The following is a 27,347-nucleotide window of genomic DNA, read 5'->3' as shown; positions in this document are numbered from 1 at the left end:
CTTTGTCTTAAACACTTTGGTAGCGATCCCTCTCTGGGGCTGCAAACCAAGCTGAATGCTGAACTCTCATCTACCCGGTAAAAAGTGCAAAATTAACTTCAAAGGCAGAAACCACTTGGGCTGATAGGACAGCCCTGTTTGCTGTAATTTCTGTCGGGCCATTTCTGCTGCCAGTGACTAGCCCTTGGAAGAAGGTGCCAACAAGAATTGCTCCATTATCAAGCAATATGCTAATTTTTTTTTCAGCTACATCCAACTTCTGCAATGGCTTCCCAATATGCACAGGAATTTTTCTTCTAATGGATTTCCAGTTTCTAGCTAGCTTTGAATTACCTAGAAATCTCCCTAGAGGCTTTGGGTGAGACCATTTCCTGAATTAATAACTACGGTCAGTCTCAAGCCAGGAAGAAAAACTGCTGCTTCACCTTTCTGAATGGTCTTATCCAGAGATGCAAAGGTGATGAGCAGTGAGAGGTTTTTAGAAACTCTAAAGGGAATAAAAGGGAGGAACAAAAGGGAGGAAAGGGAATAAAAATGGGAGATTGATGGGGTAAGTAGGTTAGTCACATTATCTTGTCCAAACTGCATTATAAAAGGCTTAAATGTATCAGTTTCCTTCCCCTGTTCATAACCTTTAATGTTCCAGTGGTGGGTAGTCTAAGCTCACACTTAATAGGAGGAGTCAAAGAGAACCAACTGTTTGTAGATGCCCTATGCTTGATAGTAACAGGTCGACTATTTCTTTTCCCCCTAAGCTTCCTTCACTCGTTCAGCAAACAAATAAATAAATTTTCCATGGCAAGCAATATGAAGTAACTATAGTAAGGAACTCTGAAAATCTAAAATTTTAAACCTTGCCAGACTTGTGGTGGGACCACAGTTCTTTGCTAAAGTGGTCTCAGATCCTTTTTCCCTTCACAGCCTTATTATCTTTCTTGGGTGTGTTTTTGTTCCTCCTGTTATGATTAATATCCACAGAAAAAAAATGGCATGTAACAGTTGTATCTCAGGCTTTGCTTCATTATACTGACAGGACCAAATGATTCAAGTTGTCTTCCTCTCTGTTTCTGGCACTGCAAGGGTCAAACCTTCCCTGTACACCGCGGACTGCGCTGGGCAGGCTGGTGCATCCCGCTGCGGGACCAGCTGCTGCCTCTCCTGGGGAACCTGCAGGTTCCTCCTGCTGGGACACAAGCAGTGTCCCCTTCTACTGCAGGAATGTGCTCATATGGAATTCCTTCAAGGCAGTAATCTGCAGATCCCCGTCATTTGTTGTACCTCAAGCTTTGCTGTTAACCTAGATGCCAGTTTGGGGGATAGCAGTACTCCAATTTTTGATGTTGAAAATTCTCTTTCCCACTATCGTGAAGTGGTTGCTGTTTGCCTTGCAGTTACACAACACTAATTCAGGGCTACCACAGGGCTTCTAGCTGAGAGAAAGTTCAAGAGATGTCATTACTATTTGGGCATTTATATCCTCAGACAGGAGAACAGGGCACAGTATCCAAAACATCTGCTGTCCTACACACTGTGGAATCTACAATCATTATAGAATCTTGAAGACCTACACTTACTGTTGGTTAAGTAACTGCTCTTTCTGCAAATGTAATGCAATTTATTTTTTAAAATATTATCCCAGCCCACTTTGAATTTGTTAAAAGTGAAAAGCCAGCAAGCCCACCTCTGTGATCTTTCAAGGGTTCATCATGCTGTCATGAGCACATCCTCTTAAGCTTTTGCATAAAAAAGAAGGATCGTTCATGTACAGGCCCCTAGATGTATCATCAAAAATGTGGGGGCCGGAATAACAAAGTAAGGCTAGTATTAGGAATCTTTCTTTTCTTAGGTTCTTCACTGTGACCTAAAAGCAAAGGATGGAATTTCAAGTATACTGGTATATACAGGAAAGGTTTTATCATATTCTTGATAAGCTAAATATAAAAACAGTTGAGAGAGTGGTCCATGACTAAGTCATTAATAACTGAAAGGTTGTCAGTCCTTACTTTGAAGGATTATTCAGGATAGTTCTAAGTGCCAGGCAGCAAGGCTCCTGTGTCTTGATGCTGCTGAGTATATGTATTGGTGTATTTATATATATAAGTTTATCTTATCTTACTCCTTGACAGGCTGCTCTTCATACAATTTATTAGTAGTTCTTGTCACCCTTTGTCAATAGACATTTTGATGGTATCCATGTCTTAGAGGAGTAGAATCGAAGCATAAAAAAAAAATCTGATAGAAGAGTTAGTGTTTGCTCAGAGACCCAAGGAACTTTTCTAAGCTAATAATCCAAACTGAAAGTGAGTAATGACATCTGCTATGGCTGAGTATGTAAAGAGGGGACTTGGAGCTTTGGCTGTTAATTACCTCCTAGTAGTAGTCTTTTTGTGTGTGTGCATGAGTTTTTGTACAAGACTGATAGTAGCAGTCATGACTCCCTACATTAAAACTACCCTTTCTTTATAGTTTTTCTGTTGTATAGTAAAAATTAGTGTCTTGTGGAGAAAGAAGTCAGAGAGAATAACAAGGAATAGTATTTTTCTGTGCTAATAATGGTCTTGTGTGGTGGCATGTAGTTGGACTTAATCAGAGAATGTTTACAATGCTTCAGCTGATGTTTGCTTAGCTGCTTCTCCCATGAATCTGTATGGGATGAGATAGGGAGGGATCACAATATAGCGTGGAAATAGAGATAATGAGTGACACTAAGAGGTTGCTATACCGATCTCCTGTCATTATCCCACTTACAAAAAATGCTCTTGTAAAATGCTTTGATGAAGACAATTATATTTAAAGAGTACTACAATTACAGTTTGCAATTATCAATTAGGAATCCATCTCTTATTTCACTGAGACTATTTACATTAGGATATTTTAGTGACTTCAGGGAGATTATTCTTAACTGTTCCATTGGTGATGAACCCAGCACTACAGAGGACTTTATATTAATACAGCATGCAGTTTTCAATTCGTACACCTCATTAGTGCAATTTAGTGTCATTAGGGTAGAATTTGCCACTTCATACACAGGAAAATATAGTCACTGCAGCTACACCCTTATCTGTCGTTAAAATAAACTCCTGTGAAACAAGATCACACCACTAGTCTGTGTATGATTACACAGAGTAACTCTGCTTGTTGGTTGTTGTCAATAAAAGCTTTAGAGTTACTCATAAAGAACTTCCCTGTCAAATCCTGTCCCCTGCCTAATGGAGAAAGGGCTCAAAAAGAAAAGGAAATGAGGCTGTTACCTACAGGTAGATACATCATATAGCATGCAAGTACTTTCCTTATAGACTGCTATGATTTACATTGTAAATATGGAATCAGAGGATTGTTAAATCATAATATTTATTCAGTAGCCTGCAAGAAACTTTATTTCTGAAGGTACCATGTATGTGTAGGATTACTTAGAGTCTTCAATTACAGATTGCTATTGACTTGATAGTCTGAAACTACTCATTTGTACTCAGTGAAAATTTCCTTCTCTTGTAAAACCTCTCTAAAAAGGTCAGTTGTGAATTCACTGAACCATGAATCCATTGAACACACTCGGGAACAAAATCCATGCTCATCATTTACCATGTCTGCCTGCCTACAAGTACGTGGAATTATTTGGAGAAGTTTTACTGCTGTTACTTACACACATTAAAATACAGCTATCGTATAACATCACCCCACCATGGCATTTCTGCGCACATGCTACTTGTGGTCATCGAGAGATTTACTATCTCTTATGAAGAAACTCACCATAAAATACAGTCACCTACTTAGTGCATTTCCAGCTACCTACTGACCCTGCTCAGAGCTGTAAATCACATTATAGTTAATGACTCTGGCCAGAGAAGGGAGCTTCCTGAATGTTATTGATTGTTTTTTTCTACTACTGAAAATATTACTTTAAATTGTCACTTTTTCCTTTCTGAATAGAGTGGACTTCTATATTACGGCACTTTTTCATTTTGTATTTGTAAAATGCACAAAAATGCATTAGTGTTTCCAGACCAAGCAGTCACCAACTTTATAGTCAGGACATAAACCCTGAAAATAACAGCATAACATCATAATGGGAAACCTGACAGGTCGTTAACTACAGCTGTGCAAATGGCACTGCTATAATTCACAAGTGCATGTAGGCAACACCACAGCCTGCAACCCTTCGGTATCGGGTCAAAAGAGAAAAACACTGAAGTATGTAGCAGAAAATAACCAGGTCACACTGGAAGTTGTTCACTTGACAGCAGAGCACATTGCTGAGAAATGTTCCACCCCAACACAGAGGTGGTTCTTTAGGACCTTCTTGTGACCTCCCCCTAATTTACCTTTTCTGTGTCTCTAGTATCTAGGAGCTTCAGTTCTGGGGGCTCAGGTGAAGAAGGAAGGTCTTTACACAGAGAGGTCATTTTATACATATTAAATGAGATGTAGGTAAAGAAAGATGGAGAAGGTGAGTTCAAGGCAACAGTCTGGAGGCTGGGAGAGAATTAAACAAGTTTGGATACCTGTGTCATCAGGCTAGTCTACCCAGTGTCCCTGTGCTGTTGATTAAATGAGAAAACAAGATGTTCCTGCTGATATTTTGGAGAAACCTGTGTCTTTTGGCTGACTGAAACAAGGCGGTACAGCTGCCCCAGCAGAGATGCACAGGAGGATGAACTGAGCGTACCAGATTTGCCATTTCAAAGGCTCATTTTAATAGAGCTGAAGAATGCCACATGATTATTTGCAGTGAAGTTTTGGCATTATCTGATACAGTATTATCACTTCAGAAGTGAGGAAGGAAGAAGGGTGGAAATATGCAGGGCAAGTCACAGCCACTGTGTTTCAGTTCAAAAACAAACCCAAAAGCTGAAAAGCATGAGCATTTAAACAATGACATTTCAATCAGATGGTGAGAAGATGATGTTTTTCTTCCTTGCATACAAGACATACTTTGGTCACCTTTGGTTTGCTAATATCTCTCCTATCCAGGCATTACTTTGTTTCTACACTAGAATAATCAGAAAGTCTGTCTGGCTGATGCAGTCCCTACTAAAGCCACTGCCAGTGTTGAAAATCCTAGGTTATTACTTTTGTCTGAAAATGGGTCCCACTGAAAACAGTGGGATTTGCTTGCTGACTCAAGTGCTACTTTCCTTGAATAAGGAACTCAAGAACTGATTACTTTAAAAAAAATTTTTTTAAAAAATCAATATTTAAAAGATTGTGTTCTTTTTACAGTGGTTTTATTTAAAACCATCTCTTTCCAACTTCTTTAACTGGAGTGAAATTACTTATTTACACAGCTGTGTAGTGTAGCCTCTGTCTTTTATCTTCTAGAGTGTTTACACCACAATTGCATTAATAACATGATTTTGAGGATATCCCATTTTAATACTGCATCCTTTGTTTCCTGTGGAGGGAAGGGGCTGAACGGAAGGAATAAACCTTCACACCTGGGATTGTGCTGGTGTTCCCGCCGCACTAACAGGTAGAGGATGAACAGGACGCTCTGTTCCAAGACAAGCTGCTCCTGCAAATCTCAGGCAGCTGCAGTTGAAGCCACATCATGGACCAGCTGCCCTTCAACATGCAGATAGGAGTGATGGCTAATTCCCAGCTTTAGTCCCAATTTAGAACTGCAGGATTTAGCTGCTCTGGATGATTCGGAGAATATAGCATATGACATAGGAGAAAGCATCTCAGATAATGTAGTCAGCCTTTCTGTATTTTCAAACTAGGCAACATTGGCCATGGCTACAGAATTCCCATGCACTATTGCATTTCCCAGGAGTGAGTTCTGATGCCATTTTGCTTTTCCCATCCAGCAGTCGGGCATCTTCAAATGCCTTTTCTTCCTAGTCTTAAATGAGGCTTTCTTAAAATAAAGAAATAAATGACTGAATTCTAATAGGCAATAGCTGAAACACTTACATTGCATGGCCTTGGTAGGCTCTATTATCCACATACTGCCATCTTTAGAATTACCCGGTATTTTAATGTGCATTTAAAATTGCTTAACAGGAGTATAAATTAAAGTAATAGGGAAAGTAGTCTCTCAAGATTTTATTGCTCATTGTAATTTCATGTTTATGGGCTTATTGCTTTGTGGCAGGACTTGTGGCTTTTTAGTTTTAGAGAGTATAGTAGTAAAGCAATGGTGTCTCACTCGGAGCCTGATGAAATCAATGGAAGCCCTTTCTTGGTTTGAACAGGCTCTGTCTCAGGGCCATAGTCACGTTATTCTCACTGTTGACTGTTTGGATCTAGTTTCCCAGTTAAAAATGCTGTCCAGTGCAAATTCATTTTTAAATGGAATTTTACATACTGCCTGCCAACTTATTTTCAATTATTTTTCATGCAACTTCTCTGCCAAGGTTAAAAAAAAAAAAAAGTCATTAAGCGGCGGGGGGAAGATTACAATGAAAAGCATGCATTTGTTGAGATGTGAAATGAGATAAGAATTGTGCACACAGAGATATAACTCTCTTCCTACACCTCCAACTCAGTGTAACTGCATGGAATTCTGGAGAGGACCAAAGGGAAAACATGAAGTAGCAAAATTGCACTGATTTGAAATACCTGAAGTTCTTCTCCTGTATGCTCAGATTTCTGTCTGTCTTACCATTGTTTCTCCTTTGTTGCTGATTCTATAATTATTGTCGCACCCTTCTTTGAATTAATAGTACATTTGGGCAGGCACAGATACACACTTAAGGAAGGATACAGAGCTACAAGTAATATTTGTAGAAGATAACATAGAAATTCTCCTAGCTTGTTACATGAAGTCATGAGTATTTATGTTTATTTGTATCCATTAATTATACCAAATACTTCACATTTGCATAGAATTTGCATCAAAACTCTACCTAAACCACTACTAGATTGTAAATATAAAGATGTGAAGGAGCTCTAGAATGTACATAACATAAAATACTGAAGAAAAAAAATTGCTCAGTTTCATAAGCAACACTTCTTGATTTAGACAGTCCAGTTTGAAACACAGAATATTTTCTTTCTAACCATTTTCACTTTCAGAACTGGTTTAGCATTCTAAGTCCCAGTGGCTTTTTAAGATTGATGGCTAGATCTGCAAACTCTATTTAAGTGCTTTAAAATGCAAAGGACTGGCCAAGGCAAAGGAGCTAAGTGCATAAGACACAAGGTTTCTCCCCGAAGGCTCCATGAATTGGGCATCCAACTTGCTTAGGCAAGAAGATAAGAAGATCCCAGGAGGCACCTGCTGTATCATTTAGTGCCTGAAGACCATCATAATTCTGACTGTAATGTTCCAAAGTATCTAAATCATCCTTAAATAAGAACTTTAATCCCTGGAAAAAAGTTCTCTATTGTCTTAGGCATTGAAAGTGGGGTAAATAACTGAAGTATCAGTTAACCCCCTGCCTCCCAAGCCCTACCACATATTAAATGCAAATCCAGAGAAACTTCAATGACAACAAAGCAGTATAGGCGGAAGAAAAGAGTTCAAGTGAAAGGTGTTCTTGTTTCTTGCCTCCTTCAGGGAAGGTTTCTGGTAAACTGTTTCTAATGTGTCCTTCATGAAGCTGAGATACTGGCATTTAATTTTCAATTTCCTGCTTGACCTTGTTCTGCAACATAATGTACATAAAGACACCTTCAGCTACTTAGTACGTAATACTGCTGCTAGGACATATATTTACAGTGAGAATTTTGTGGAGCGTGCTGTTCATAATTGGAGTAGAGGGTATTCTTAGTCACAGGCTTTTAAATACAAAGCTGTTGGAATAATATCAGCTGGCTTTAATAAGAAAATATTTTCACAAGTGTTTTAAAGATGCATTTGTGCTTACCAATCACACACCTACAGGCACATTTTCCAAACTGTATTAAGCTACAGAGTATCATCTGTGTTCCATCAGCCTCTGGAGAGAAACAGTGCACTAAATCTAGTAACGTCACCTGTCTGAAAACACTGTGTTTGTGGGATTGGGGTGTTACTGGGATCTTCTTTGCATTCTGTATGACTCCAGTGCTTATATATACAGAACAGTAGTCGAAAGCCCTGTCCTTTGCTATCACTGGGTAGAGAAAATAAATGAAGACTTTTGTCACTCTTTTCTGTTCTGAAGGCAAAAGGAATGGCACAAGAACTTCTGTCTTGTTTTGCATCAGTAAAGGAAAGCTCCACTTTCCCTCAACATGGCTTGATATATTTGTTTTTATAGCCAGAATCTGCTGTCAGAAACAGTCCAGCCCAGTACATATTCTTCTATGATTATGAGATAAAGTTTTTACTGATGTGACTTTTAAAACTCTCTTGATCTGCACAGAGGTCTTCCATATTGTAGTGTTAAACATGCAGGAGAATTCATATTTTAGTGGAGTTCTTTCCTTTTACAGCAGAAGTTTAATAAATAGAACCAGATTTGAGTGTCCTTATTCAGAGAATCTCTAAATTTGGTATGTATTTTCACTCCCTAACTTGCCTCTTCACTCTGTGATATATTCAGTGACCCCAAGATGATACTATGCATCACCTCCGGATGCTGTGGGTAATCTCACATTACATGGGTTTTTTTATTCTCTCCCTGCCATAGTTTGCATGAAATCAACTGTTAAATTTATGGAGAATTTCGTATTATGAATGAACATAATCCCAAATATATTTACATCTCCTCCTTGGCTTTTTGAGCTAATGCCCAAATGTGTTCTTTGTCAGAGTCTGGATTCACTACAAGCTTAACAGAAATGATCGAACTTCGGTGTAGGTTTTTCATGAGCTGAGTTGGATTTTTCATCCTGAGAGCCCCATTGCTTCAGTGGGGATATTCAGCCACCTGGTGGAGCTCAAAAACCTGCCTGGTCCAAAGCATAAGCAGAAATAGCTGTAGCTTTAGGCATTGCACTAGTAAGTGATCAAATTCTGCTTCTTGTATTTCCTTCTTCTAAAACAACCGAAACCTCCAAACAGACCCAGCTACTGTGTAATGTAAACCAAAATACCAAAGAAGAACATCACAATATTAAATTTCACTAGCCTCTAATATCCTAAATTAATTGTTCTTTTCATGCTTACATTAGGTTTCTGGGATTTTTTCAGGTTTTTCAGAACCACCTTCTTTACTACATGGCTCTCCAGCTGAGGTGCAAACAGACACATGCATAGATGTATATACACCTATATCTGTAGAGAGTTTTAAACATTTGAGTGTTAAATGTTAAAAATATGATCTATAGCATTCCTTATGTAAGACCTACATCCTTATTATTTATAAAGAATTCTTACTCTGTTCTTTTTTGTAGTTTAATCATGCTTGGGTACCAGGGTGAATGTTATGCACAGCTCTAGGTATCTTCATGTAACTTCAGAATACTCTTATTATTATTATTTTAAAATAGCTTGTACATTGCCATTTGCCAATAATCTAGAGTACAGTATCCAAATCAATGTTTTCAGTGGTAGTGGAATTGAGAATTTGAGCTGATTTTAAATTTCAGACACGACATGAATCATTCAACCCTCAAACAACAAACCAGCCTGGTCCTACTTGCACCTACAAAAATACACGCCAACTTTAGAGTTGTGCACAATGGGAAATTTTGTACTTATTTCTAGTATTGAACCTACTGCAAGTAATTTGTTTGATAAATGATCAGAAGACTCTGGGTATTTGGTTCTCTCTTTTATAACCTAGTGAGCATTGCAGTGTTCCTGTGCTGACACAAAATAGAGCTACCAGGGCTCAGCAGCAAAGGGAGAATAGGATGTTTGGGGTAGAAGAACAGCATATCCAGGTTGCGCAATGGACAGCAATAGAAAGGGAGAGTGTTACCATTTTCACTTGGATTTAGCAATGCAAGTGAGCATGCACTTAATCCAACATCATTTCCAGATGCTCTGTCTAAAGTTAGGAATGTACTTGTGGGAGGACCAGCAACCCACAACGAAGCATAAGAATGTCAACACCAGACTTAGTTCTGATCACTGGGTCCATGAGCAATACTTTATGCAAAATTAGGTTTTGCTTTGACTAAAATAAATGGAAAATTTTATTTAGTAAAAACAGTAAGCCTAGAATTTTTTAACTTTCACAAAACTGGCAGCTAAATCCAAGAACATATGTGCAATTTACTGTGTGGGCAAGGCATTTCTACAGAACTCTAAAAATAAGTTGTTGTGTATGTTTTCTGAAGGTGGGAGTGACCTTCTGGAGATACTTGAGCTTTTAGGAATCATCTTCAACAGGAAATGAATCACCTACTGAGTTCACCGTGTTCTGTAGGTATTTCTTGTTCTAAATTTAGAGCCTGTGGGATTAAGTCTCTTCTCACAATTTTTACTTTGGATTTGCCCTAGTGTAAAGGGCACGGGGAGTTGCTTTTGGATTCTACCACAACCAAAATAGTAGTAATACGAGTATTAGAATTAGTAATACGAGCCTGGTATGAGATTCCAGGATCTGGAAAACAATGTAAATGAGTAGATATTCTTCAGCCATAGTCTTTAGAATGGGTCATGTGGAACTGTTCACGTAGGCAAGCCAAAAAGATTGCAGAAAAGGCACCAACACCTAAGTAAACACTTTTGGTACTACTGTCAGCTCTCCTGAGACTTGCCCTGCCATGCCCCCAACACAACCAGTCAAGAGAAGCCCTAGAAGTCTAAGCTTCTTTGGAAGGAAAATCTGCTTCTCATCACCTTTCAGAGTGAAGAAATATCAAGTGGTACTTGTTTAGGGATATATGCTATGATTTCATGGGCAAGCTTCCCAGAGCTCATTTGATGGAACAGAGAAGCCTCATGGCAGCAGGCCAGCTGGCATCCTCAGCAGCACTTCATGATCTTTGGAACCCATGAGAAACAAGCAAAGCTTCCTCCACAGATGGCTATCAGCCTCCTACTCATCCGTTCCTCAGTCTGTGACTCTGAAATCAATATTTTCATAGGCAGTTCAAAATTCCAGCTGAGCCTTCTATGGACATGCATTCTTCCAGCATCTCTTAGTAACCATTTCTTCCATTTTTACATGGGCTTAGCCAATGGTTCTTCATGTTGAAAGTCTTCACCCCCAAGCAACAGGGATCGCACTTCCCAAGGTGAAGTTATTGTCTCTTTTGTCCTCACAATGTCTACCAAAAGCAAAAGAAATAAACTTTGCAATGGCAAAGTGACTTAGATTCGAACTTGAAGAAAAAATAGTTTTCTAGCTCTAGGTTTTGTATGTTTGCCTTTCATCCTTGTTCTGGGTTCCTTGAGCCCATCCTTCAAAATACAGAAAGAATCAAACGTTTCAGAGAGGGACCTCCTTCTGTCATCTGTTGATTAAGATACTTTGTCTTTCACAGTGCTGTGAAAGCTAAATTTTCATTTTAGTCTGGCTATGGCACCATCATATTTGAGTAGAAGAAAAATCAAGATTAATCTTGTCTTGTAACTAGCTAATGTTATGGACACCCCTCTGGTTTTTGAAAGATGTGCATAATAGGTCATTGAGACTGTTACCTGGGTTTCACTGTGAGTTAAAAGAAATTTACCCTTAGCTCAGATCCGATTGAGCTGTTCTTACCTCCCTCCCCTAAATCTTTCCAGCAGTCCTAACACAAGGCTGAGTCTTGTCCCCACATGAGGAAGAACTTGCTTCAAACTAGCATAGCAGTTCTGTGCATCTGTAATACAAATTATACAAGACTTCATATGTAAAGAGAAGGAATCGAAAGTTTCTGTTTCTGGGAGTTCAGTGCTCCATCCACAGACCATTTCCATTACCCATAAGTGTATGTGCAGATAACTGTTTTCATTATAGTTCTTTTGTAAGAGGTATCTCAGTATCAAAATGTAAACTTGTATCATGAAACAGGATTTCAAATGCAGTATTTGCATTCTTGAAATTTTGTTTTAGAACATTGTAATTAAAAGAATACCAAGGGAAAAATCATGTCAAGCAATGAATAACCTCAATTAGAAGCCTTGCAGTACCCTCTGATCCTAATTGAAGGTATTTTTGCAGTTTGAATTAAGAAATACCTGATTCACTTTCATTAAACAATGTTTTATAAGCATTTCCTTCACTGTTTCTGGTTCTAACATCAACTTAATTACTAAAAAAAAATATTTTCCTGGGGACACACAGATGTAAGCAACGGAAATAAAAAAATAATCGTAATACATCTTTTCTCCAGTATCACACCAACATCTGGGAAAAACCAAAAATATATCAAAGGCCAGTACAAGTAGGAATAAATGGGTATGTACGTAAGCAACCTGAACAGATGGTTAAAAAACCTGAAAGTAGATAGCTGAGAAAAGGTCCCTCTGACATTCACTATTAGAGACAACAGTGGCTGTTAATAAAGCAGAGTTAATTCTATAGCGAGGAGTGAAATATTATTTAATCAGCAGTACTTCATACATAATTCAATTAACTGCCTTCACTCATCAGTATTAACGAGAGCTGGAGCTTGGATTAATGTGCTTGAGCTTCATAACAGCACTCCCAGTCTACTTAAATGCTGCCAAAACTTAATAAAGCGCTGCCAATCAAATTACAGTATCTGAGCCCAGTGCATCAATGTGCTGATATTACAAATCATCCTATGCTCGCATCATTGTTTGCTAATTCCTTATTTATGCTGATCTCTGCACTAAATAGTTTAATTAGTGTACAGTGGTAGAACAAGTTAAATTTCTTATCACTTTCTTGGTGACATCTTTAGGATCATTCAAGTTGTTGAGCAATAACTATAAATGGTGTACCCATGTGCTTTCAAACACATAATTAAAAATTAAGTAATAACTTAAATCAGATGCATAGACTGCCATAGAGGGATTTCTATTAGTCAGAAAATAAGGATGCTAAATTAATTTCTGCTTGGGTTCTGTCTGCAGAACATTTCTACTGTGGTCTGTGCATTTCTAGGCAGAACAAGGATCTCAGTGAACTACCCTTATGGTGCCATTGCTGCTGCTCGTACTCTTTGTGCTTCCACTCCAGGTTGAGAGGAAGGACAACAAGGTTTCCAAAGCATTTTCCTCTCTGCCACTGAGGGATTCGAGTCTCAGATGCTGATGAAGCTGCCTCAGCAGAAGCTGAGAAAATGATGCTTTGGTATTATGTCATAATCAGTGTAACCTACGGCCAGCCTCATGCAGGAAATTTCTGAAGAGCTAAGTCCAGCCTTACAGAACTGCTGAAGGGGGAGCCTGACTGATGCTGCTTATACCACCTTTAACTCTTCTGAAATAAATCTCTGCTGCTCCTCAAAACGCTTGGCCATGTTTCAGCTGAGTGAATTGAGGCCAGAGCATGGCACCCAAAAGGAGATTGAATTACTGAAAAGTTCTTTGAAATGTAAGCTCTGGAAGCATTACAAGCTGTCAAGAAGACTCAGAATAAGATAAATGACATTACAGAGACAACGCAGAATAGCATGCTTTTTTTATATATATTTCTTTTTAATCTTAACAGAAGAAAAGAAATGAAGATGTCAGAGGAATACGGTTTTTGTATACAGCAGTAAGGGGACATGTAGAAAACCATATCATTATCAAAAAAACCCACCAAAAAACAAAACAGCATGTCACAAGTTTTGACAGTTTTCAAAAAAACAGATCCTCCTGCCAACCTTTTCTGCTTGTGAGTTTTGTGCCCTCCACAGGGGGAGTGACACAGACCCCACCCTGAATGGCGCTGTCGGCCATAGCTCCAAAATCAGCTGTAAATTCACAGATCTCAAGGCTAGAGGATGCTGCTAAATAACGGGTATGGATTTTCTGTACATCATGACTGCGTGTCATCCACCTACCACCTGTACTGAACCTAATAATTTGTCTGAATAAAGCAGTATTCCATAAACTTTACTGCTGAGCAAACAGCACACTGTTGGCAACATCATACTTTGCTCTCCCTTTCGGCTCATCAAAAGATGACTCAATTACCATTTAAAAGTTTATACTGCCTATGAAGTCAAGGACTGTAGAATTAGCAGTCAGCTTGAATGTGTTTTGAAAAGAGTAAATGTATCTTAATGTGAGGAACTGACAGGTTTGAATATAAGTGTTAAAGGACAAGCTGCAAGCCAGTGTTGGTGTTAATTTTAACTAGCATTAGGCACACAGTGAATAATGGGCAGATGAAAATGACAGATTCTATCAACATTTAAGAGGGAACGATTGTGCTGGTAATGAAGAAAACATTGGAAAAAGCCTGCCTAGCTTATGCAGCTGCCCAAATTCAGAGACACTCAGGTTCAGAGATTCAAAATGGAGGAATTTTTTCTCCCCCTTGAAATCACAATTTCTTGTCCTACCAGAAAAGTCAAGGCAAAAGGTAAAATTGGTAATTAGAAACATTCTTCTGAAGGCTTGAGTATTTTGCTTTCTAAAGAGCTGTGACAGGTATTTGCCTCTAAGGTGCTTTAACCTTACGGCAAAGTTTCAGGGAAGCTGCCTTATTTATGTGTCTTGTTTAATGTTGAGCCTAAGCCTGAAATGTTGACATCATCTTGTTTTTAAGGAGTGAAAAGCAGCTTACTTAATTTTAAATCTATTTATTGTGCCCAGTGCCACCTCTTCCTATACAGTCAGTGGCCAGAACAGTCATTGCCAAATTTGGGATCTGTGGAAGTTGTTTTCCAAAGCAAAATTTAATAGGATTTCTTTACAATTTAGAAATGCTAATGTACAAGGGGTAAGAAGAAGAACTAGGATAAAGAAAGAATTTAAAGACACTTTTGACAAACTTGGGAATTTCAATGTATTTAATTAAACCTCAAGCTATCTGCATTTGTCTGTCATCAAGGTGATGTAGCAAAACTTGCCTAATGGATGGTTTGTTACATTCAAGTTTTCACGCACCTTAGGCTACAAAAAATAAACTAAATGAGAATATCCTGTGTATCTCAAATTAAGTGTTTGTTGGTTGGTTTGGGGTGTTTTCTTCCTAAACCTCTGTCTCAATGAAGGTGTGATTTTATTCTGCTGCTAGAAAGATCATCAAATGCTCTGTCCACAGCCTGAAATTATTCAGAAAATAAGATGTATTCAGTTCTGTGTGAAGGTCACAGGTAATAAAGCCTCCAAGGCATTATCTTCCAGGGAATCTTTGCTGCCAAAAAGGCAACATACATTATCTTTTACACATCTCCCTTGGAAGCAATTGATGCTCATTCCTTCTGAGCTGTTACAGGCTCTGGCAGAGAGAAATAAGCAGTCGGGAGCATTCTAGAGCTACAGGCTCTCTGTTATCCCAGTGACGTGCTGGGAAGTAAATTATGGTCTTTGTGCCTGTAAGAGACTTTACAATTCTGCGTTCTGTGCATTGCACCCCCGACTAGTCTCTGCACCGCTTTGCTAAAACATCTTGTGTGCTGCTGTGATGCTTTTCAGGGTGCAGCAGTTACCTTACAGGTCGGATGATGCTCAGCACTGCTGTATTTCTCACATAAATAGCATGCTTGCTACTGTCATTTTTCACGAGCTGAAATAAGTCATTACAAGCCACAGAAAGAAAATGTCATATGGTTGTGGCCTTGCAAACTTCTGCCACCTGCCAGCACTGGTCAGATGAGCAGCATTTTTTGTAGTGCTCTGTGACTGACACTAGTCTGAGACGTGCATAAGCACCCACAGCTTAGGAAAACAGTGAGCTAAGAAAGGGTTCTAGAAAGATTACTGCTGTGCTGAACAGCTTTCCAGTCATAGTTTGTGGAGTTGCGAGTTGGAAATAATAGAGGGTTCACCTTGCAGTGCCTATTTGACCTAACCTGGAGCACACACCTGACATTCACAACTCAGCTACCCCGTTGGCTTTCCCCATCAAGGCAGCGCACTTCCACTGCCATGTGCTCATGCACGCTTCCAGACCTTATCCTAAATCAATAAGGAGCATCCATTCCTTGCCCATTACCTGCATCAACTCTTGCTGATGCATTCAGAGCAAATTTGATCTTACGACCCAGTTGCTAGACTGAGTTGTATAGTCGTCTGCAGTCAGAAGCTTCCAAAGCAATTTGGGGGTGTCGCTGTGTCTGTGCGTGTGTGTGTGTTCACAGCGAGATCAGGCACGATCAGACCAGAAACAGCAATAACAGTATCGGGGTCAAGCAAGAACACAAAAATGTCACCCTACAACACTGAGGGGAGATAGTTCCTTTATCCTCCATCTTTATATTATCCATACTGTTCTGGTCCTTTGGCTTACACTAACAGTGTCCCTCCTCCTCTCTGACCAGCGTGTTATTAGTACCTGTAATGTAACTAAATAAGATACATAGATATATTTAGCAATTTTTGCAGATAGTCGATTTAAAATTCAGGCAGCGAAAGGATATAAGAGTAGAGATCAAAAAATGTGTATTCTGTGCTAAGTTCAATATAAATTTCAGCCCCTACAGGCTGAATCTGTAGCTGCTGAAGCTTGCAGGCTATCTTTGTTTTTTCACCAGGTGTAGAATGGCAGCGGATGGTGTGCACCCCCCCACTCTGTACTGCTCTTCCCCTGCACTGCTTTCCAGATCCGTGCCCAAACCTATTCCCCTCGCATCCAGCACTTTCTCCCCTCTTTCTCCACTCCCAAGCAATGCCTTGAGTATTTATGTGCTTGCCTTCCCCGCCTCCCCCTCCCCTTCTGTTTTTCGAGGGGTTGGAGGGGGCTTGTCTTTTTTATTGTTGTTTGCACACAAAACCAGCTTGAGAACCTTCCCAGTTAGCCTGTCTGATGGGAGTGCTGCAAAACATTGCTCTGTATTTGACTGCAAATACAGAAACTTCAAAGTAAATGAGAAAACACTTACTGGTGTCATTAAATACGCATTTAGGTGAGTATTTAAGAACCTTCACAGCCTTGTGAAAACCAATATATTTGCAAAATGTTTCCTCGCTGACAGCAGAACTCAGCAGTTTCATTTGCTGTATCTCTGTTGAAAAGCAGCCTCAGCAAGATCAACAAGGTTGTTTGGAAGCTCAGATTCACAGCAGAATTCGAAACTGAATGCATTAACGGACCAAAAGGTTTGAAATATGACCTCGTCATTAGAAAATCTGCAGTACATTTGAGCAGCACATATGGCAATTAATCCAATGACAGAGGAGTTCCTAATAATGGCAAGTTCAGAAAGGATATTAAAAACAGAAAACTTGTTTGATTAATAGGTGTGCAAAAACTTGAGTAAGCATGTAGTGTTTGCCTTGCATTTGCTACAAAAGCCAACAGGACCATGGACAAACCCATCTCAATAGCTCTAACAAACAGAAGCGGGTTTGGAGTTTGAGAAGGGAGGATGTGGATAACAGCTGTCCTAAGGACTTCTGGCCTTTGCAAGCACAATCAAAAGTTACAGAGTTTTGGTAATCTCACAGTGGAAGCAGCATCCCCAGGCAGGGCCAGAGCCCCGTGGAGTGGGGTCAGAGAAATCTGATTACTCTAGAAAATACCAGAGCGCAGAACATCAGTGTTTCTGCCTTGAACTGTCACTGCAGATACGAACTGCAGCGCTCAGTGGTGAACTCTGTGCTTGCTCCTCACTTGTCTTTGCAAGTCAGCAGAGCCAGGATGTTTCTGCGTCACTTGCTGTCATTAGCTGTAAGAGTCTTCTGGGAAACCAAAGCAGTACGTAGCCATGAGTAGTTCTCCAGAAGCCGCTGTCACACACACAAATGTTTTGGAGAATGGGACGGGTTAACCCTTACTGGATGCTCCTTACACGTGACCCTTACGCTGCAGTGCCTGCCTTCTCCAACCTGAATCCCTTATTGCCCTACGGTTTCAGCATGTGACGCTCATTATATTCATCCTAACAAAGGAAGTGCTAACAGATGCAGACAGAGAGAATTTGACAAGAAGCAGTTAAATTCCAACTTACTACCCCAGAGTTATGTTTGTTTTAGTAACAGTATGCTGTGAAGCACTGGGATATCCAGAAAGAGCACTTTTGATGGAATAAAGATGCTGTCTTCTGTGATTTTTTTAAGCTCCTTCTTTCATTTATATTTTTCAGGAAAAGGATCGATGGTATCCCAAAGACATTAAAATAAAGCTGAATCTACAGAACAGAGCTCAAGTTATCTGCTGGATAAGCAATCTTTCCCCTTTCCTTAAAAGAATAAGTTCCAAATTACTTTTCTCTGAAGAACTTTCTCCTGTGTTCCAATTTCATCTCTGTGAAGCTTTTCTTCTGGATCTTCTTTAAAACCTTAGATCTCACTCCCTCTGCCTCAGAAGTCGTTCATTTTAATAGTAACAGCCAAAGTCCTCAGTTTTACAGCATGAACCACAGCACAAACAGAAAAACAAAAGATAAAGAAGCGTGAAGAGGAAAGGAAAGGTTACTTTCAGAGATCATCTGACAGCTCAAAACCTGGGTTGCCTGTATTTCACTGTGAAGCCCTTCTTTAAAGGGCAGAATGACCATCACAGCTTTTTTGCATTTCATCTTTTTCCTTTTCACTCTGCATTTAAATCCAGGGCAAATCCTCCCTCTTTTCCACCTCCCAAATTACAATGAGTATCAGGTAAACTCAGTTGTGATTGCAAACTTGTTCCTTCTTGAAGGAACCTCTTCCTCCTTGAACCCTGGAAGTGATTCCTGACTGAGGGACTGACCAGACCCGATTAGGTTCATTTTCAGCTCTTTTACCGAGGATTTCCTTTACCCAAGACAGACATTCCAATGAGCAATCTGTGCCAAATCCAAACATCCCACTTTCTTTTTAACCTTTAAAGCAAACTGTCCTTAACCTGTTTTCATTTCCATTTCTTGACATAGTTATGCTAAATCTTCCAGCAGCAGGAACTTCACTAACATTAGACAGACAGTTTTCCCCAAGACTGTACATCCTTTTGATTGGAATGAGAAGAGTACATTATATTTTCAGAATCGTAGTAACAATGGCTCTAGAAGATTGTTACTCAAGATGCTTAGTTTTGCCCTGTATATAGCTCTGCCTATAGATACATCCCTTCCTACTCCTGCCATATTAAGAATGCAAAAAGAAGTGAGGATATGAAAATCATCTATAAGTACCTTTTAAGCAGCTGACTTATATTTTTGCAAAACATTAAAGTAGTATTTGATGGTATAGTTTTAGTATATGTGTTTATTCACCACAATGTGGCAGAGAAAAATCGTATTACATGCTGTTGTATAACTGCTCTTTACCCTAAGATTAATGTAATTGATAAAAATGAATTATTCTGGTTTAATTGGTGTAACGAAAGAAGTGGTTCTCTTTTCTACACTGGTATCCCAAATGTGTAGATGAAAATAAGCAAAAGCTTTGCAAGGTTAGAGGTCACTAATTGTGATTGCTAAATACTTTTTTTCCAGGTAATACTCTTAATTGAAGAAAATATTTAATTAGGCAGCAGTAAGTAGCTATAATTTAAAAGGTAAATTGAAGAGGGTATTGGAGAATGTCTCTATTAAAGACATAGCAGAAAATTAACACTTTTTAGAAGAAAGCATCTTTCCAGAGTCTTAACTCCTCCTTCTTCAGGTTTCCTGTTCTTTCTCATTCAGCCAGTGCAGTCGTTGAACCTTTCCTGTCATTGAGAATCCTTCATACAGAGGGGTGATGACATTTGAATAGACCAGTATGAAATTAGCAGTATGCAACATGATGCTGTTAGAGTTCTTCACAGTTTTCATTTTTTTCATATGTTTCAAGGTTTGTTGGTGAAAAAATTTAATATTTTTAACCATCTTTTGAATAATGGTAATGCTGTCTTACTCTTGAGGATATATTTCAGCTGTCAACTTTTTGCTTCTTCAAAAGAAATCAGAATACTTTCCGTTCTCAAATTTGAAACCATCATGATAGCGTCTAATATTACTGCAGTCTGGATATTTCTGTGACCAATTACTTATATGAATGCCATTCTATACTCTGGCATTTCTTTGGCGTCCCTGATTTATCTCTCAAAGCCTTTATGGCTTTACATTTGGCTTTTATGTAGAAGCAGAGCAGGTCATGTGGTTATCCAGAGGCATTAGTATGGTAATTTTTTTCAAGTTGAGTAGGTGGAAATAATTAATGGACTGCTTTATTGATTTACATAGATAGCTGATTCTCTCTGTGGTTTCAATTCCCAGCTTCAATAAAGTAGCTTCAGATTTTATCTGCAGGACCAGTAATTACACAGGGCAAGAATAATTGCTGCACAAATACAATCTGATTGTGTTTTACGCTATTGCCAGGGCTGATGTTAAAGCTTAAATATATAAACAAGGATCTGCTGCATGAATAAATTGACTCCTTTTAAACTCCTGAACCCTAGAGTGACTTAAATTCAGAAGCTCTGTGCTCTTAAAAGTTGAGCAAACTTCAAAGAGGAAGTTACAGTCTTAGTGCTGTGCAACACAGAAATAACTTTACTGTCTTGGCTCAACTGCATCTCCTATTATTGACAGTGACCAGCAGCAGATACCTTGGGAAAAATAACCACCACAAAAATTAGATCACATTTGCTGCTTTTAGTCTCTCAGAGACTGATGCAGATTTTAAGTGAGGATTTTGGCAATTCAAGTCACTGTGGCATTCCTACTAGAGTTCCAACTGACTCTAATGAATTTGTTCATTTTATCAATTTTTACTAAAAGTCATTTTTCTGATGCTTGATTTTGAGACACTTTCTCGGATTCGTTCCCCATAAAGAAGCTCCTGTGTGGGAACCTCCCTAGGCACATTTGTGAGCAATCAGGAAAATAACTGATATAGCTTTTCTGCTACATAATCTTTCATGTGCTCCTTTTACAACTTGATCATCAGCTACAGACTCACTCAGGATCCTTGCCTCTCGTAGACTTGAAAAAAGTTATAAGTGGCTTTTATGCCTTTAGAAAATTGTTCTTCAGTATCTTCTTTTCACTTGTCTTATTTTAGTTTTCTATTTAACTTGTCAGAGTTCATAATCTTTTCCATTTTTCCTATTTAGACACCATTTTTTTAAAGGATGCTCTCTTCTAGCCACCTCCTTCATTTTTCTGTCCAAGCTTCCTGGCTTCTTGGCCCTATTTAAACAAAGGTTTAGGATAAAAACATAAGGCCTTCAAATTTAGCTTATATTCTGGCAATTCCAGTGTCCATTTCACCATTCAGGTGTTCTTTTTTAAACAAGCTTCTTTATTTTTATGTAGTTCTTCATTGGGTTACACAAAATCAACTACATAAGGGTTTTCATTCCTATAAAGATGCTGAATTCAACGTAGTACAGTATCTATTATACAAAGTGTTGCTTCTATAGTTACTCCTAAACCAATGTCCCTGCATTGCTCAGAGCTAAATCAGAGGTTGTTTCCTCAGCAAAAGGTTTGCACAAACACTATTTTAATGTCCTACTTATTCCAAGTTCCCAAATCATGATCATCAGATCAGTGAGACACACAAGGTAGACAGGAGGTTGATGGCACGACAGTCTCCATTTGTATCTAGTTCTGAGGGTGGCAGCTTTTTAAAATATGCTTTTCTTCCGGATATCTTACTCTCTATTTGATTTGCTGCTTTACTATCTCATCTACTTATTTGAGGCAACAGAAGGAACATAGTAGAAAGTCTTACTGTGTTCTGCCCTGAACTGGGGAGCCGTACTGAGAAATATGGGGATATTTACTGGATATTACAAAACCTGGCAATGATAGAAATTATTTGCCTGCTGTGCATGAAACCTGCCTGCTCTTTGCTTTTGTTCCCAAAGCAGTAATAAATCATGTGCGTTGCCAAGCTTGAGCACTTTTAACAAAAGTTAGCTTAGCAAAAATGAGCTGTGAGTTAAGAGAACCTGGGAAGGCAGCACAAATGTATGAGCAGGAGGGTGGAGCAGGGAGAGGGAGAAATTTCGGATACTTTGGACCTCTGAAAGTGGCTCCTACCAGTGATTCATCATGGCACAAAACAGAGATCAGAGCCTTACATCAGAAGAAAAGCAGGGAGAGAGTCAGGATTTCATCTTATATAAATTCTGGTATGTTTTATGGCTTAGAAACAAAGGTTATTATTTTGGGGTAGAAATCTTGCAGAGCCACTCTCTGCAGTTGCCAGCACAGTTCCACTAAGCACAAGTACCTGTAAGGAGACCTTAGATTGTGTAGTTGAGAGCTGATGGGGTAACATTTCACCAGGTGGGTCATGGCCTTCTTCTCTTTCTCAGTCATTTCAGAGCAGAGAACACAGCCAGGACCTGCGCGGAGCCGCAGACACGGCCGGGGCAGCTCTGCGGCAGGATGAACCCCAGGAGCGCTCGGTCCCCAGAGCAGGGCGTGCTGGGAGCACAGGTTCATCTCACCCACCCCCAGTGATGATTCTGTTCTTCTCTGAGCCAGTCCAGACTATTGCAGTCAGAGCATCACAAGGGCCCTTCAGAAAGAGCCTCAGAGAGATTCTAGCTACAAACTCTCTGTGGCTTTGCTAAGAGCAAGATGCAGAAACAGAGTATGGGGTAGAATGCTGAGAAACTTTTTTATAAATAAGCCCTTGATAGCCAGACAAGCGAGTAGGAGACACTGCTTAACAATCCACAACCCTCTCATGACCTAAACCTTTGAGTCCAGCGTAATTTCTTTTCTAAGATCAACTAATTAAGATGTGGTACACATGCATGCACCTCTGGTCCCATCCTCTCACTGCGTGGAGGCAGATGGTTACCTGTCCACCACCACCCATGGCACACAGGACCATTACACTTATCTGCAAGTTTGCCTTACCTACAGAAGGGCATCCTTATGGGACACTGTTCCCTCATCGCTTTTCTTTGGAAAGGGGAGGCTTGTATTTATTTAGGGAAATCCTCGGTACTCATCACAACGAGAATAGCATTCAATCCTTGCTTTATTGTTCTAGCCACTGTTATTTGACTGTTATGCATAGGTTGGGTAAAAGCCATCAGAATCCCTCATTCTATTGTGTCATGCTGATAGTAGAGCATCTTTATATATCTCAATATAAATTGTTCCCAGTAAATTGAAAAAAGGAGCAGCTGTGACAGGATACTGACTGCATAAGGATGTCAGAGATTTTTGCAGAGGTATAAAATATAATCCCCCTCACCTCCTCCCCTTATAACATACACACACAAGGTCTGTTGTCCATAGTGCGCCAACATACAGAGGAAATAATCTTTGAATTTATCCAATTTTCTTTCTGTTATGAGAAGGCGAAAGGCATGACATTGATCAGACAAAACCCACCTTATGTCTATGTAACATGTTTGCAACAATTCAGCTCTCAACCCGTTTAAATTTAGGGGGATTTATAGATGAAGGCAGAGATGACATGATCAGTGTACAGAAACTTTTGGTAGAATAACCAGTAGCCAGAAAACCTTGTTAAATGAGATTGTGAGCTGGTATGTGGGCTGCATGCAAACTGGCCCGGAAGAGTCGCTGCCACCCAGCGCAGGAGCCAGGCTGCTGTCTGCAGCGCTTCAGAGCTCCCCACACAAAAATGCAGCAGATTCTCACTCATAACGACTAGAGTTTTATGGAAATGCAACATAATTGTGGGGAAGGAGATGCTGTTTCATTAATGACTTAACCCCAGGAGAACCTTGTCTGTTAGCTAAGCTGGAATAATAAAATAACAAATATTTTTATATGTTTTCCTATTAATTCAGTACTTGTGTTTCATTTAAGCCTTGGTTTCCTACATGAAGCTTCCTCGGATTTTTCCATTATGGCTCTGACTACCTTTCTATTACTTTTAGCATCTAAGCAGCAGCACTAATTACTTTAATTAAATGTAATCAGACATTAATATTGCCTAATATCCCCATCCACTGGTCAACTTAGATGTGCAGTCTTAGGTCAGTCATCCTTAATTAACCTTCAGTTGAAGCATAAGCAAAGTCATTCTGATCACTGAGGTAACTTTAGCATTGCTGCACTTTCTTTCTGTCTAACTGTAAATACAGAGCTAGTAGCAACAACCATGTTCTGGAGATATTCTTCAGCATAAGCACCCTGGGCATTTAGGAAGAAATCAAAGATCGTAACACAGACTTATCTGTCTGGGTGACAAGTCCAAGCCGTGCAGTGCAGATCTCCCCCTTCTTGACTTCCAGGTGATAGGCTGGTGGGACATGCATAGCACAGAATGCAAGGGTTCCCTGGCAAAACCAGAAATAACATTATAAAACATCACCTCATAGCATCTGTTTTCCACTGCAGCTTTTCTGGGACAATCTCAGTTACATCATAAATTCTTTAAGTAATATGAACTTGAAGATAATGGACTTCCCTGGTTGGCTTGCCATTTTGTTGTACTCACCTTATCTAGTTTGTTTAGTTGGTTTTTTAAAAGTTTGCTAGATAATTCTTTTTTGCCAATAACAAAATTATTTCTGCTCAAAATATTGTTTTAGTAATGCTAGAAAACATTGAAGCAACAGATTTCCCTTTTAATGTTTTCCATCTTGAACCTACAGCTCTACACTTTCATCCTTTTTAAAATAACAACACAGAGGGATTTATCAAGGGAAACCAGGTATCTCAGTTAACCTAAACTTTTATCTTGTGCCTCTTCATAAAGAGAGATTTTCTCTCTGACAAGAAGTGAAGTGAGATCATATGGTGTTTCTCCTAAGAAAAAAAACACAAATAATTGAGGTCTGTTTTATTTTTAATTGAAAATGAATAAAATAAATGTGGTGCAAAGCATTAGCACTAGCATTTAGCGTGCTCTGGGAACTTCTACAGTCCTGGAAGTCTCCAGTGGAAGTGGGAATTGACTGGAAACTTAAACAGAGGCGCCAAATAAATTTTTAAGAACATACTACCTGTTCATTTTGCTGATCACACAAAACTTATTTTAGAGGCCTTGCATCTGACCTTCTACAGGGTGGTTGTACACAGGGTTTATTGTTCAAATAAAAGATTACTGACATAATTTGATGTGGGCATGTGTTGAAGTTTTGCTGTGCAAGCAATAGTCCAAAAAGAACCCTGAAGTATATCTTGTAGAAAAGTTCCGTGAAGCTACGTATTAACCCAGCCAAAGTTTTACACCTAAGTATGCTCAGACCTTGAGGGCAAAAGGAGCTGAGCTGTTCTATAAAACATGATAAGCAAACACTCACCAAGACCAGCCATTTTCCTGAGGCTACGCTACTCAGAAGGTATTTTCCACCTGTCTCCCCTCCAAGGAATATCTTCCGAATGAGTTAAGTCTACTACAAATGTGAGGTCCAAATCCAGACAACACTCTATGGAACTCCCACCAGAGTAACCAAAAACTGCAAGCAGAAGCAGACACTCAGACTGCAAAATCCTGCATACAACTAACTACAGCAACCAAAAAGCTTTTTATAAGCAGCTGGTGGGTTTTCAGCTCCACCCTCTGGGCAAAACACCTGCGCTGCTCCCCACGGACTCAGCCCCATTGACAATCACACACAATTTCTAGATTAGAAGAACGCTTTGAGGCTCAAAGGTTATGAAAACTTTAAACAAAATGTGAAAAGAAAAAATAAAGCCAAAAAAGGCATCAGCATTTGCACCTGTGAAATTTCCACCTGCTACACAAACCTACAGAATAGTTCTGATAAAGTAAAAGTTCCCTTAAATACTTCAGAGGGACACAAAATCTGCAGACACAAATGTGTCCTTTATGTATCTTGTTACTTGCTCTTTAATCAGTCAGAAATTTTTTCAGCACCGAGAAGTTCAGGTTGATCTTGTCTATGAATTGCAGATTACATGCAGTATGAACCTTCAGCCTGATGAGAAGCAGTCGATGGTTACAACACATTTTTTCTAATGAGGGGTACAGAAAGTAACTCAGCTTGTAAAAATCAGGGGTTCCTCCATGTTCCAAACCATTGCACATGCAGGGAGGAACTATCCTTCGCCACCACCAGAGTCTGGCTTTTCCAACAATTTTTTTTTCTATCAAAACTTTGACTAAAGAAAGGTTTGGGTGAATGGAACAGAAATTAGTAGAACCTGTCTAGACTGCAAGCCTGTCCTCTGGTTCACAGTGTGTTAGCTTGTCTTATAATAATTCTGTGGTTTTTAATGAATACTTCTAAACACAAAGACTTAAAAAATAGCAGAGCTTCGGTCCGACACATTGTCTGTATGCAAAATTAGCATAAGGACAAATGAGACACATTTCTAATGCTCAGTAAGTATCCTATAATACAGCAAAGGAGCTGTTTATTATTGAATCTGAGATTACATGCAGGTACCTTCAAAAGAGGAAAGAAAAACGACCTTCTTTTCTGATACAAAAATACCTGAAACAATATGTTTTGGTCATTGTGTATGAAGTTTTAAATTTGAAGTCCTAGATGAATTTGCCTGTTCTCAGTTTCAGTGTCTGTGTGCAAGACAATATGACAAGTTTAATTATCTGGCGGTCTGCCTTGCATGTATTTCTGTAGTCTTTCCAGACTTTTCTTAAACTTGCACTTTTTTATATTTTGCAGTTCCCTCCTTTTGGGGTTTGGTGAACTCAGCTTGGAATCTTTGCTCTGTTGGGAAAAGGCAGTCACCTGTCAATATTGAAACCAGCCATATGATTTTTGATCCCTTCTTAACTCCACTTCGCATAAACACAGGGGGAAGAAAGGTAGGTGTTCTATCATGTTCTGCCATCAAAACAAGAAGTTAGTAGACTTAAAAACATTTGCTATATTTTATGTTTCTAAAGCATGTACACTTTTATCTCAGTCAGCTCTGAGGCAGAGTAACAACATAGTGCTTTGCAAATCACACAATTTCATCACTGCTGGAGAGATAGAAACCATAAATTTTTAGGTGTCTTCTGGCACATATTTATATTTTCATATTAACTGTTACTTGAAACTCTGCCGTCTGGAAGAATAGCATCTCACTTAGAAACTCTACATTTATAATTCAATTTGCTGCTCTTCCTGAATGGCATTTTAAAGGTGCTGTTCTAAAAGTGTTGTTTGAGATGGCCAGGACCTTCTTTTATTTATCTAAATGAGGATATCATTGCAGTGCCACCATGTTAGGGGGTAGGAAGGGCTGAATGAGCTTCTTTATGTTATGAAATAAAAGAAACTAGGAGATATATATCTCAGCATGGGACAGGCAGATGGATGTATTCAAAAAGTAATCTACTTTCTATGTTGTCTAGAGCATTTTGGCACTCGTGAGATTTTTTTTTATTGGACTTCCCACATATTTTAACTAGAAAACAAAATGGAAACATTTTAATAGATCATAAGTAAATCTCTGAGAATATTGGATCAGATGGAAATGATAGGTTAGGGAAGACTGGTTTACTTATCTAAAACCAGCTTATGATTTCTTGTTGCAAAGTGACTGCCACAGCTTATTAACCTCTATTTCTGACCAGACTGTATCTTGTTGGCCCATATTTGGAGAGTATATCCTAATACACTGAGGTATGAAACCAGAGTCATTCTGGG

At 39.2% G+C, this 27,347-nt stretch overlaps 1 protein-coding gene across 1 annotated transcript in view; it reads left to right on the top strand.

Moving 5' to 3' along the window:
* The window catches only part of CA10 (carbonic anhydrase 10), a 164,264-nt gene that overhangs the window by 39,326 nt on the left and 97,591 nt on the right, over positions 1 to 27,347 (top strand). The window contains exon 5 of the mRNA XM_065647607.1: positions 26,376 to 26,518. Coding sequence (XP_065503679.1) covers positions 26,376 to 26,518 — 143 coding nt within the window. The remainder of the gene's footprint in view (positions 1 to 26,375; positions 26,519 to 27,347) is intronic.

The sequence above is a fragment of the Caloenas nicobarica genome, chromosome 18, assembly GCF_036013445.1.
Source record: "Caloenas nicobarica isolate bCalNic1 chromosome 18, bCalNic1.hap1, whole genome shotgun sequence".
Lineage (NCBI taxonomy): Eukaryota > Metazoa > Chordata > Aves > Columbiformes > Columbidae > Caloenas > Caloenas nicobarica.
The sequence above is the reverse complement of the archived record's forward strand: the minus strand, read 5'-3'. Positions and strand labels throughout refer to the sequence as shown.